Below are 14,034 nucleotides of genomic sequence, written 5' to 3' on the forward strand. Positions count from 1 at the left end.
CCTTATACTATACCCCAGCAGTAGACAAACTCAATTTTGAAACTGTTAGGGCCTATTTCCTAGAGGATGATGGATGTTTGGCTTCCAGAAGAACTTTACCTGGTGGGCCCCCTGCAATCTCCTATAATGTCTGATTCCTGGAGCTGGTTAAAGGGAATCCATCACCACAACTATCCTAACTGTTATATAGGGCTATGCCCAAATGTGTCAACCATACTTTTGTTTTATTGCCCAGTCGCTCATTTTGTGCAAAAACGTATCTCTTTAAATATGCAAATGAAGCTAAAGCACTTAAAGGGCATTATTAGTAGACACACCCTCTACACTCCAAAAGCTCAGCACCTTTATTTATCCTTCTCTCCTACAGCTACATCACTCCTGGGTTCACATAGATGTATAGCTGGAGCCCTGATGTGTTCTTTCAAAGCACTTTAGCTTCATTTGCATATTTATAAAGTGCAGTTTTAGCACAGAAGGAGAAATTTATAATAAAAACAAAAGTATGGGTGGCACATGTGAGCATAGGCCTACATAACATAGCGGTTATTTCAGGTAGGTAAATCATGGTGATGGTTGCCCTTTAAGGGATAATTGGACTCCTTTAAGTACTGCTTTAACTGCAACTCTGTTACCAGAACCCAAGTAGTCTCTGTAAGCTACTCCTAAAGTTTAGGTTTTGCTAAACTCCCAGCATTCCCCTGTCCTGTGGCATGTGCTATCAGATAGGGACAGCATTCACCATCAAAGGTCCCGGCTCATAATAACTCCCTCACAGATTTCCGTTAATAATGCTTTCTAGTGAATTCGATTACTGCATTGTAACATGATCAGATAGGAAAAGCAAGGAGTCATGTTAAGCTCTTTGTCCCCCCACAATGGTATGGTGTAAAGGTTGCCAGGCAACAGGACAATAGCCGCAGATGAACATTCATTTCAAAGATGGAAGGTACAAAGAAAATTAGAGTAAAAAACATAGACAGCTTTACAGCGTCCAATATACGGCGTCGGCCGCCCGCCACACAGTGCGCTGCGTATAGGAATGAAAAGTGGAGACAAGGCTTAAAGGGATTTTTATGACAGATGTGAACAGCGAATGTATTTTTTATCACTGCATAGTAGATTAGTGTATATACAAGGAACGGCTACGATTTATACCTGTGCTGAGGAGCGATGGATACAGTGGATATGCATGAGATCAACTTCACATATTCATATATGAAGGACATAGAAATGTCATAGCGAGGTCTTCCCCAGGACTTTAGACTAGAAACAGCTTCTATGTAATAAGTTATTAACATCGAACCAGAGTAGATGTGGGGGCTTGGGTTTATGGTTGGGTGCCTACTTGGTGCTCCGGGTGTTAAGTTGCTAAAAAATTTGCAGCGTACACCCCTTAAAGAGGACCTGTCACCCATACTAAAGTAAGCAGCTCCTAGTGCTTGAACAAACGCCGCAGTGTTAGAGTGATAGCGTTACCGGAAACGTCCGGAAACGCTATCAAACACTGCGGCGGAGTACAATGTAATCGTCGGACCGCTCGAAAGCTGTCCGACGTATTCATGAGGGGGCGGTCCGAGGCGCTCCCTCTTCCCCGGACCGCCCCGCTCACTCCATAGGCCGGCAGTGACTGTCATGCGGCAGTCACCACCCCTAACCACGCCCCAACCCTGCCCCCTCATGAATACATCGGACCGCTTGACTAGCGGTCCGACATTTACATTGTACGTCGCCGCAGTGTTAGATAGCGCTACCAGAGGTTTCCGGTAACACTATCCTTCTAACACTGCGGCGTTTGTTCAAGCACCAGTGTCCAATTTATGGGTGACAGGACCTCTTTAAGTTTGATCTGTTGTTCTTCTCCCCCCACCCCCTTGTACTCCCAGTCCTGTCTAAGTTGGTCCTCCTCAGTCTTGTTAGTCCAGTTTGTGTGTACCCATTTTTTCTTTTTCTCGAGGTTTTATTTTATTTTATCCGCAGAGATGATGATGTTTAAATATTGCACTTGGAACCAAATAACTGCTTTCGCCAAGCACAACAAAGATATCTGAGCCCGACGTCCTCCATTCCAGTTGCTATATATATATATATATATATATATATATATATATATATATATATATATGCCTTGCCACGTTCATGCTTTGTTGACTACTTGTACTGTTTTGGTGAAAATTTTATAAATATACAATAATAAAAAAATAAAGATTGCAGCGTTCTCTTCCCTTGTTACCAGGCACAGTGCTGTACAAGGTATAGTGGTGGCACCTAGTTTTGCACTTCAGCCCTATGCACTTGAATTGGATGACAAAAGTCAAATAAATTGGTCAAACAGGTCAAATGCCTTTGATCCCCCCCCTTGCCTTAGCACAGTGTGCGCTTCATTTATAAGAATAGGTGCACAACCTCGATACAAATGACTCCAGTAAAGTAATGGAGTCAATCGTACATAGAAAACCGGCACAGGATCCAGCGGATGCCAATTCCTCCTGCTTTTCCTAGCCATCTTTTTGGTGAAATAGGGGAAAAACAGTGAATGAATTTTTTGAAAAATTTGCCATTTTCGAAATTCTAAATCATTGCATTTTCAGGCAGATAGATCTACCAGGGCCTGGCATAAAAAAAAAACGCAGCCAGCGACTTTTCACATATGAAAAGTCGACGGCGGCAGCAAGTCCGCCCGCGCCAGCCCACTCCCGGCCGCGCCCTCCGCTCGGCCGGCTGCACCCCCCTTCACGCGCCACTTGTGTGAAGGTGGCGGATTGGGGCAAATAATCGCAAGTGCTAGCAATAAGCTAGCATTTGCGATTATTTCAGGGCGCAGAGGTCCTGATAAATACCCCCCTATATGTCCAATTTACACCTCACTTCAAAGTAGATTTTCAGGTTGTTGCCATCACACAGGACCTTGAAAGAAACAAAATTAGAAAGTGTTACACTGTTTGACAATATTCTACTAGTGGTCTAATAGGCCAGTTGCTGGTGATAGGTTCCTTTAATTTTAGAGCTTTTTTAATCTTTTTTTAAAAAGATCTACAAAAAGTCCATCTCTCAAGCCCAATACATATTCATCGTAGTTGCGAGCTGGAGTCCTAAACAACCCATCCATTGATTAACATGTGTGGCTGCATTTCCATGGATTTGTTTACTAGTGTTTGTATCACCTCTTCCGAGATTAATCTCAATCAATATTTTTCTCTGAAGTGATTGTGACTCTGACACTGCCAATAAAGGCATTTCCTAGAATATTCCTGGAACTGATACATACAGAGGACATGGTGTGATGTGACATGAACAAAAGGAATACACACTGTGCAGAGCAAGATGTATTGTGACCGGGAACCATCAGCCGAGAGGGACATGATGATTATTATGGACTATAACTGAAATTAGAAAACAGGATAAAAAGCAATAATGTTGGTGTAAAAGAGGAGTTTTACCATAAGCAGGAGGACTGAAAAGAAGTTTCCAGAGACTCTCCAGTTTTGCTATTTTTTGTTGTGACATTGATCTATCAACACTGACATTTGTATAACACAGAAAAAATATACAGGTGGTCCCCTACTTAAGAACACTCGACTTACATACGACCCCTAGTTACAAATGGACCTCTGGATATTGGTAATTTATTGTACTTTAGTCCTAGGCTACAATAATCAGCTGTAACAGTTATCACAGACGTCTGTAAAGAAGCTTTAGTGTTAATATTGATTCTTATGACAACCCAACAATTTTAAAATCCAATTGTCACAGAGACCAAAAAAGTTCTGGCTGGGATTACAATGATAAAATATACAGTTCCAACTTACATACAAATTCAACTTAAGAACAAATCTACAGACCCTATCTTGTATGTAACCCGGGGACTACTTGTACTCAACTTGAAGTTTTGCTGCCAAAAATTTAAAATACAAAAGCAATATTCTCCACCCAATCCCCTTTCACTCCTGTCCCGTCACACCATCTTCCATTGGTCTTCACTTCCTGCTTCCTCCCGACACGCAGGAAATGATGCTCATTTCCTGTGTGTCCAGGAAACCAAAATAGTAATGACCAATCGGAGACCCACGCAGTATTAAAACATTAGTGACAAGGGATTGTTCAAGAGAGTATTGTTTCTTGTATTATTTTATAAAATGACCGGCTAGATAACCCCTTTAAAGACTTGGTGAGTTGGGATGACTCTTTTATGTCAATGGAAGAGTAAGGTGTACACATGACCACCACAATGTCCCTGTAACATCTGTGCCAGTGTTATCTTCTGTCCGCAGAATACGGCTTAGGTGGCATTGATTTTCTCTTTCTGTTTTTGTTTGACTTTTCATGGTGTGAACTGTGCCTTATGTTGAGACTAATTGCACCACGTCCAGTTCTCTGCACCTTCGATCTGGTCCCGCAACTGTTGACCTGCTGTGATGGACAGAGCTCTGCTCCAGTCATCTTGGGCAGAGGCTCTCCAGCAACCTACATTGATCTTGTTCACAACTAGTTTTCTGCTGGTTCCTGTTTGTTGTTCTTTCACTGTACTTCTGATATCTCTGGTTTTAGATCTTGGCTTTTGTATTTTTGACTATCCCTTTTGACTCGGATTTTGTGCTGTATCTTCATTGTGAATCGGACCCCTAACCTCACTTTTTTGTGTTTGTTTGTAAGTTTTGTTTTGGGTCTGCACAGTGACCTAGGGAGGGCATTGTCTTTGTGATTGTCCCGTTTGACCGAGGATACACTGAATAAAGGTAACAGGGTAGTATCACACCAAACTAGAGGTGGGTTTAGGAATGATCACCGACCCTTATATCACCTAATGGTATCAAGTGTCACCATCCTCTATAACAGAACAGGAATGGGTTTTTGTCCCACCACTTACCCTCATAAGCTCCTAAATAACCACCATGAGCCTTATGGCTGATGGTTTTCAGTCACAATACATATTGCTCGGCACGTTGTGTATTCCTTTTTTAGCAAACAAGAAGTTGGGACTACAGATACCCCGTAAAAAGCTACATTCACACACGTATGGGAGATGTACCGTATTTTCCGGACTATAAGGCGCACATAAAAGCCTTGGATTTCCTTGGAAATCCAAAGTGCGCCTTATAGTCCGGTGCGCCCTATAGGAGGGCAGCGGACCCTACTTACATAGGTCCCCGCTACCGGAGACAGCAGATCTCCAGCGGGAACTGCAGACCACGCGGCACGAACAACTTCTGCCGCGTCGGTCTGCAGTTCCCGCTGGAGATCTGCTGTCTCCGGTAGCGGGGACCTATGTAAGAATGGTCCGCTGCCCTCCTCCACCTCCCCCTCACCTTCCCCGCTCACTTTCCCCGCGTCGCCGCGTCTCGTCGGGTCTCGTCTCCGGGTCGCGTCACGTCTCTTCTCGTCGGGTATCCGCTCCGCCCCCGGACCTCCGCCACGCCCCCGGACCCTGTGCCTTATAGTCTGATGCGCCTTATATATGGAATTATTCCATATATAAGCCGCATCGGACTGATGCGCCTTATATTCCGGTGCGCCTAATGGCCCGGAAAATACGGTATATATGGCCGACGTATACACGTTCCCCATTGCCTGCAATGGGCGCTTGGCGCTGTACGGGAGCGGAACGGTGCAGCACACATGCAGCACATTTCCTATCTTTCCCCGTAATAAGGTGCCTCGTCCCATATATCGCTATGGAGAGCGGCGGAGGTGAGCGGCACTCACCCCTTCTCCTCTCCCGGTTGCCAATGTGTGCCTGTTGTACCGTAGTCAGTGTGACCTAAGACAGGACCAGAATCCCAAGAGATCTAGAAGCTCCATCTGGGAGGTAAGTATGTCTTTACCTTTTATACTTTTTAACAAATTCGGAAAAATTTCAGTGTTTTTACTAAAATAAGACTTTTGCAACGTTTAGGGCAACATCAGCAACCAAAGCAAAATTAGAAGTGATCAACCTCCTCCTTAGGGCTTTCGGACCCTCCAGTGATTACCAACGTAAGTAGATTATGGCATCTTTTGAATGGAGAAAGAAGTAAAATTTTCATTGGATAGTTTCTCCAAATGCAACAATTAAAAACAATATAAAATACTGCACACATTCAGTAAATCTACTACAATAGTTATTATCAATAAGGTACAACAGCCAGAACATTGCATTAATGTTCTTTATTTCCTACGTAACAGCTTTTGTGACTATGTAGAACTGAACATCCACAGCCTGACAGTGTTGACCCCTGATACGACCTTGTCACTATTGTGTGATAGACGTCATCCTGAAGACTCAAAATCACAGAGCGTAAATGTGAAGCAAAAAGACTCAAAACCCTGTTTACAACAAAACACTAAAAATACAGAATAAAAAACGCTGAACGTGATAACCTGTTGGAACAGACATATCTGAGAGGAGTCACTGAGTTTCCTTCCTAATGTTTCTCAAAATAACATGAACAATAGCATCATACAAACAAATCAAATAGCTGAATATTGTGTGTCGACATAATGTAGAACCCATAAAGTCATATTTGACCCAAATACAAAGGTACAGCGCGGAGAAGCTCTGGAAAGACTACCCAGAGTCCTCCTGACTCATTAGCATAATTTACAAAGTTGATGTTTGAAGGAAAGGAGGCCATGGGTAACAAATATAAGAAGATTACCACAGTCCCGGTGCCTGAATCTATTAGCCCCCCCCCCCCCCCCGATTTATCATGATGGATTGTGAAGGTAGATTTCCTTTAAGCAATGAAAATCCTATGCTGAATGGTGTACACTACATACAAAAAACTTTCAAAACTTTTATCCTATTTTAGAAATGAATAGTGTAGTTGAGAATTTTAGGCTTTGTAATAACTTTTATTGCAGAAAAATGCTTCTTTTTTGCCTGCATATTCACACAGACAGGAGAAGCTGTTAAAGTGTTTTGTGATGTAACTCCTTACAGAGCTAAATTATCAAGTTAAATGTCACTAATGAGTGTAAATGGTAAAACTTTAGCCTCCTCTTTTTATGTATCTGCTGTGTATGAACTTTATAATTTCTTTCAGATATACTTCTCAAGATCGGAGGGAAAATCAGGACAAAAAAACCCATTTTTCATTAGTAAAATATATTACAAAGCTTATTATTATCACCTACACTATTCATTTCTAAAATAAAAGTTGCGTTGAAATCAGTACAACACACACGTAGATCATATTATTTGTATAGTTACTATTCAGCAGTACATGTAATTTATATCAAGAGAGAAACTTGAAAAATATTTTTAAAGGTCAACCTAATGGGCATGAGACGCCCCACTGCTTTAATGAGGATCTATGCTGAAAACACACATTTGGACTATGGGAAATATTCTGTTATAGAAAATAATGAGAAGGGATTCTGTCTAATGTCTGCTACATAGAAATTAGCTCTGAAATCTCCCATGAATGTGTCTTGATAGAGCAAGACGGACTGGATTAACAGAGGTATAAAGTTACATAGAAGACCATAGAGGGGGACGAGTGAGCAGGAGCTGTGTGACAGAGCGGAGACATAGGCAGCTGGAGCTATATAGTAGCTTTCTATCACATCAGTACAGATCAGTACGTCTCTATACTGTCAATAATGACCCTGCTAAGAGAGAGATCAGATTCTCCATCACTTTCTATGTGCCGTGTATGGGAGACATCATTGCAGCAAGTCTCCTACCACCAGCTCTAAGACAACTGAGAATTACAGACAGAGCCTGCAGAAGGGAAAACTGATAACAAATGCAGAATATAAGTCATATAATGGACACAATAATGTTATTCTTTAAGTTCAGAAACTAAACTATAGACGTATGCAAAATGTATTGAAGGGTAAGGTGTCATTTATAGTCACAACCTATGGATAGGTGCTAACTTGCAGAACGGTTGGGTTCTTGGGGCAGCACGGTGGCTTAGTGGTTAACACTACAGCCTTGCGGCGCTGGGGACCTGGGTTAAATTCCCAGGGTTAACATCTGCAAAGAGTTTGTATGTTCTCTACGTGCTTGCGTGGGTTTCCTCCGGGTCCTCCGGTTTCGTCGACACTCCAAAACAAACTGGTAGATAGATTAGATTGTGAGCTCCATTGGGAACAGGGACCGATTTGGCAAGCTCTGTGCAGCGCTACCTAATCTGTGTGCGCTGTACAGATAAAGGATTATTATTTTCAGTAGTGGTGAATACAGCAACAGTCACGTATGTGTCCTATTGCTCTATTCATCTCTATTAGGCTGATGGAGATAACAAAGTGTCGCACTCGGCCATCTCCATCAGTTCCATATAAAGTGAATGGCGTAGACATGTGCATGTGCAACCAGCTGCTCCTTACTTTTTGGTTGCAACGGACACCCGTTCTCATTATCCAGATGGGTCCCATTACTGAGCAACCGATCAGCAACTTAGGGGCTCACTTCTTACTACCGCACAACCCCTTTAAGTTTAAAAATTTCCAAATATATAACAATTTAGGAAAAAGTAAAAAACAGAACAATTTCTAAAGGGCGCCGTCAAATCAATGTTATTTATTGGTATCCCAAGAAAAACACTGAATAGATGTTTTTATGATGCGGCATCTTTTTTGCAGCGAGGTCATGGTTCACCCAGACTGTGAAGCTCAAACTTTTCTCAAGTCTCTTATCAGATGCATCTATACAGATGATCACTCCAAAAATACACCTGACTTTTGTAAAAAGGACACACGTATCAAACTTTTGGCTTGCCTTTTTCTTTCATTTTTGCGACTTTTTATGGTGTTTGTGCTCACTTTTTTTGCACCTAAAACAGTCTCCTTTCAAAGTTGGCCATTGTCTAGTTTTCTGCAGTGTTCCATGACTTATCACCTGAATCCAAATGTAAACGTTGTGACTTTTTTTAAAAAGTCACAAATTTCGGAGCAAATCTACGGCTGCCCCTGACCAGGCGTAGAAATCGGCTTAGAACTGATTGCGACTTTTACTTTAAAAACGCTGTAAATTCACTGAAGATCAATAAGGAAAAACCGCTAAGATACACCTGACCAGCAGAAAATCCAAGTAAAGTCCCAAAAAACAGATGGACAAAGCCGCACTTCTGATACATGTGCCCCATTGTGTCTAGTGAAGGTCGTGTGCAGCTACCTTCCTAATAACTTGAATAAAAGATCAATTTTTAGAGCCAGATCTGCCACAAAGCAAGATGTCAACCAAACGAGAAAAAATTGCAAGCAAAGAACTGTATTTGTTATCGCTATCAAATATTGATCCAAGCTATTCATTCTAGTTAAATAGCAAAAAGTGCAAGAGGATCGGGAACGGCATAAAAAAAAATGTCAGCCTAAGCAAAGTTTTCGGATAAATCAGCAAATATTGACACGACAACTTTCTGTAAACACTTTCATTATGATACAGGACGAGCAACACGAATCAATCTGTTCTTCACAACAAAGTTCGGTAGTTCACAGCGCAGTCATCGCGGCTTCAGATATTTTTGGATATCGAATACAAAAATTCAAGGAGAAATCCAATGAAATGATCATTTTTGCTTACCTGGTATTCTTTAGTGTTCTCCACGGTGAAGTTGAACCAGACGCGAAAACGAGGATTACACGTATCCGGCCTGATGAAGAGGTCGTACTCAAAATCGGAGATGTAATCCACCCTGCCGAGGTTACCTGCCGCAAGGTGGAGAAAACTGCAATCAGTAAACTGGTCTCTCAAATTAAAGGGGTTTTTCTGCTACACCAGAAAAAAACATAGGGACATGGAAATAAAATATGATGTACCGTATATACTTGAGTATATAAGGTACTTACCCGGCTTCAGCTTTTTGTTCTTACTGGTGCAGCTTATTTTTGGGCAAAGTTCACACTACCGTTTTCTAAGTTTTCTATTATTTTAATGACATGATGATAGGCATCAGCGCTCTTTTTGGTATAACCGAAAGTAAACTGCCACAGTTACAAGTTGACGTGAATGGATGGGAAACTGATGGGCTTCCGTTTACCATCAGTCTTAGGGGTATCCGTTATTCTATCCCATAACGGAATGGACTAGTGGACACCCTAACACTGCCAACTGAGCCCAAACTATTGGCAGTCACATGATACACAGCTACAGAACATCACTGTTTCTGGTTCTGCTGATTGTCCACAGTAGTCATGTAATTGCTGGCACTTTCTAGCCAAGCAATGGAAACGGGCGACAGAAAGGTGGAACAGTTGGGTTCCCTTGAAGGTTTCCGTTTAAACTTGAAACAAATCCTTTAATACAGTTCTAAAAATTGTTACTTGGAAGAGATACTTCTTACACTAGCGGTGTAAGTGTGGTGTAAGAGTGGTACAGCAATGGGTGCAGCATTTACCCCTTTTATGATTTTTATCTCCTGCACTATTTAGGATAATAAAGGTAAAAACTTTAAAAACTCACACTCACCATTTGTTTGAAAAGAAAGCTTATACTACCCGTGAGGACAGCATGGTAGCCCAGTGCTTAGAAAATGTTCCCACCAGCACTGGAGTCGAGGGTTTATGTCAAACTGAAGGAATAAAGTTTGGATGTTGTTCCCATATTTACTCAACTGTACTGTAGCTCAGTGATGGAGAACGCAAACTACAACCTAAACTAACGTATTTATCCCAATAAGCCAATACTGAGATAAATACTGCAAACTGCTGTGCCATGTCCTTAAAGGGAACCTGTCACCAGGAGAGCCATTTTTAGCACTCCCCCAGTCCCCACAGAGCATAGTACATACACTGCCAAAGTGTTTTTGTATTAAAAATTGGCTTTACAGAAAAAAAGATATGTTATATTGTACCTTTCATTAGCATCTGCTGTGTGACTAGGCAGTTGCCTTTTGGGAGGAGCTGGAAAGGAGCAGTTCCCCCCCACCCCCACCCTTGGGGAATTGCTACTCCATGTGACCTTTTCAAATATATGAAAACACCCATCACTTGGCTTAGCGACGCCCCCTGCTCCTCTACAGCCAATCCCGAGTGAGGGGGGTTATTCATATATTGGTAAAGGTCACATGTTTCCCAAGGGTGGGGGGGGAACTGCTCCTTTCCAGCTCCTCCCAAAAGGCAACTGCCTGGTCACACAGCAGATGCTAATGAAAGGTACAATATAACATATCTTTTTTTCTGTAAAACTATTTTTAATACAAAAACACTTTGGCAGTGTATGTACTAAGCTCTGTGAGGACTGGGGGAGTGCTAAAAATGGGTCTCCTGGTGACAGGTTCCCTTTAAAGTGTATTGGTATCCTCAGGATGTCATTACCATTGAAAGAAGGGGCAGAAATATTGATTATTGTTGAAGCATCCCTTCATGGTCCCCCTGAACAGGAAAAAGTGCCGGCCTAGGGAACAAGGTCCAATGAACATCCTGCACCTCCTGGGCGGCCTGAGTCCCATAAACCAGTCTGTCCGAGCTTTCCAAGGTCCTGAATGTTTTTTCAGCAAAACCACTCAGCTCAGGGATTAAACAAGATATGCTCCTGCATCAGTGTAGCTACAGCATTCTCAAGGTATGTTTGCTTCATAATGCATCAAATCAAATGGTAGGTTTCCTTTAAGATTTTTACCCCCAAAATAGAAGCTTGGAATTACAAATGGCAGAAAGTAAAGCATGACTAGTCAAGCACTAATCAACCTGAGCTGAATGACTCATACACAGCAGCTGGGGGATGGTGCAGCAATTGATTATTCTGTCTTGTAGGAAGGGAAGTGCAGGAGATGATGATGCAATCAGAGAGAAACTCTCCTGCTATGAGAAGCGGCAAAACAAGCGCTAGAGCAGATATAGAAGCCACAGAGCTTCATTACCATAATGTTATATCTGTTTTATCAGCAAAACCACTCGGCACAGGGATTAACCAAGATATGATCCTGCATCAGTGTAGCAACAGCATTCTCAAGGTATGTTTGCTTCATAATGCATGAAATCAAATGGTAGGTTTCCTTTAAGATTTTTACCCCCAAAACAGAAGTATACGAAGACATCAACCAAATCTACATAAAGAGCAGATAAAGGAGCAATCCCCATGTTATCCTGAGGAGTTGTTAGAGAACGATTGAGACGGTAGTAAAAAAGAACTCCCAGCATTCCCTGGAATAAATGGTTATGTGTGATAAACCGGCTTATTTCCGACCAATATTCTTGCCTTTCATTTTCAGCAAATGGCTTCTATAAAATATAATTATCACTTGGTCATCCTCATTAAACATGTGATTGAAGTTAATGCTTCTGCTATGCGCACCACGTAATGTTGATTTGCAAAAGGGTCCTGCCGAGAAATAAAGTATATTTATGGTGATTTTCCACTGCAATTTTATGTTCAACAAAGTCAGAGCAGAACTAAATCTGAGAGAAATACTTTGAGGGCCCCCATGGCCTCAATTAAAGGAGATGTTCAGTTATATATAATCATTCAGCTTTCTTAAAGGGGTTGTCAAAAATAACACTGAATACGTGATACATGTATGATCTGTATTAGTCCTGCCTATAACTAGGGGGCCCCAAGCCCCCTATCCTCTCTGTAAGACCACCTTAAAGGGCATTGTCCATCAGACTGACAGTGCAGGGGCTCTTATAATAAAAATATATATAAAAATATTAATAATAATTCCTTTATTTATATAGTGCACACAGATTACGCAGCGCTGCACAGAGTTTGCCAAATCAGTCCCTGTCCCCAATGGGACTCACAGTCTAATTAACCTACAAGTATGTTTTGGAGTGTGGGAGGAAACCGGAGGACCCGGAGGAAACCCACGCAAACATGGAGAGAACATACAAACTCTTTGCACATGTTGACCTGGGATTCTGGAATAGCCACATATTTTAGAATTAGACGTTTTAGAAATATATAAATGTTCCGAAGGTGCTCAGGGCTAGGATACTGCACTCTGCCGGCTATTAATATATTCATATTTTCATTGTAGCCTGGGATTAGTCACATGCTTATGACATCACTCCAGGTCCTTGAGCTTTTTTACATGCTACCGGGACTGATATTCTCCTGCACCCAACACCTACTGATCAGGAGTGTGCACATCTGCTAGTAAACCCTCCCATCAACATCTACCCACCCTCTTTACCTCTGTCTAGCTATGGATTCCCATGGCAACCAACCACACAAAGACAGCCAGAGGGACAACATAACTGCTAGCTGACAACTGAAGATAACTAATGAGTGTACACTAGAGAATTGCTTTTTTTTTTAGCTTACTGCAGAGCTAGGCCACAGTTTGTATACTTTACAGTTGCACTTTGAAATTATGCTAATAAGCCAGAAGGGCTTTGGGGGTGTTAACAGAACCCCTCTGTACTGTAGCTCAACAGGTTGTTACACTGTGCAGGTGCACTCCTCACCACAGTGTATGGGATGCCAGCAGACATAGGGAGAGGGAAGTGCTGATGGAGCAGGGGGGAGTGTGAAACAGTGGAGCAACCTGTGAAGCTACAGTATGGAGGGCCTCTGGTAACGCCCCCCGAAGCCCTTCTGACTCATTAGCATAATTTTAAAAGTAGATTTTATAAGGAAGGAGGCCATGGATAACAATAAGGAGATTACCATCGTCAAGGTGCCTGAATCTATGAGTTAGTGCCCCTGGTTTATCATGGTGGATTTTGATAGCAGATTTCCCTATTTAATGGAACTTAAGTCTATAAAACAAATTAAAGACCACTGAAAGGGGGTCTTTTAGGGACTGGTTGTGTTGACTCACCTACTGTTGGTTGGGTAGACTCCCCTAGTGTCTACTGTAATCTCCGGAGGCAGATTACAGTGATACAGATTATGGTGATCTTCCTATAGTAATATGGGAGAAGGTATAGACCCTTTTCATTGAGTTGTGAGAAGTTGTTCATCTTTGTCACGGGTGCTCCCGCGACCCTTATCGTGGGTTGTGGGCTCACCCGTGCCCCACGCTGCCTACCCGTGCCACTCACCCATCCATGCTCCTGCTCCCGTCCCGGCTTCCCTTTGCCATATGTCTGTATATTTCCATTGTGACCCCAAAACTGTTCCCGTTTACATTCCTTCGCTGCCAGCCCTGATCTTCTGCTCTGTTA

The 14,034-nt window shown here is 42.2% G+C and overlaps 1 protein-coding gene across 1 annotated transcript in view; it reads right to left on the reverse strand.

Moving 5' to 3' along the window:
* AGBL4 (AGBL carboxypeptidase 4) overlaps nucleotides 1-14,034 on the reverse strand; it is a 1,134,440-nt gene that overhangs the window by 1,021,907 nt on the left and 98,499 nt on the right. Inside the window, exon 3 of the mRNA XM_072127046.1 lies at nucleotides 9,506-9,630. Within this exon, the coding sequence (XP_071983147.1) occupies nucleotides 9,506-9,630 (125 nt within the window). The remainder of the gene's footprint in view (nucleotides 1-9,505; nucleotides 9,631-14,034) is intronic.

Source organism: Engystomops pustulosus, chromosome 10 (assembly GCF_040894005.1).
Source record: "Engystomops pustulosus chromosome 10, aEngPut4.maternal, whole genome shotgun sequence".
Taxonomy (NCBI): domain Eukaryota; kingdom Metazoa; phylum Chordata; class Amphibia; order Anura; family Leptodactylidae; genus Engystomops; species Engystomops pustulosus.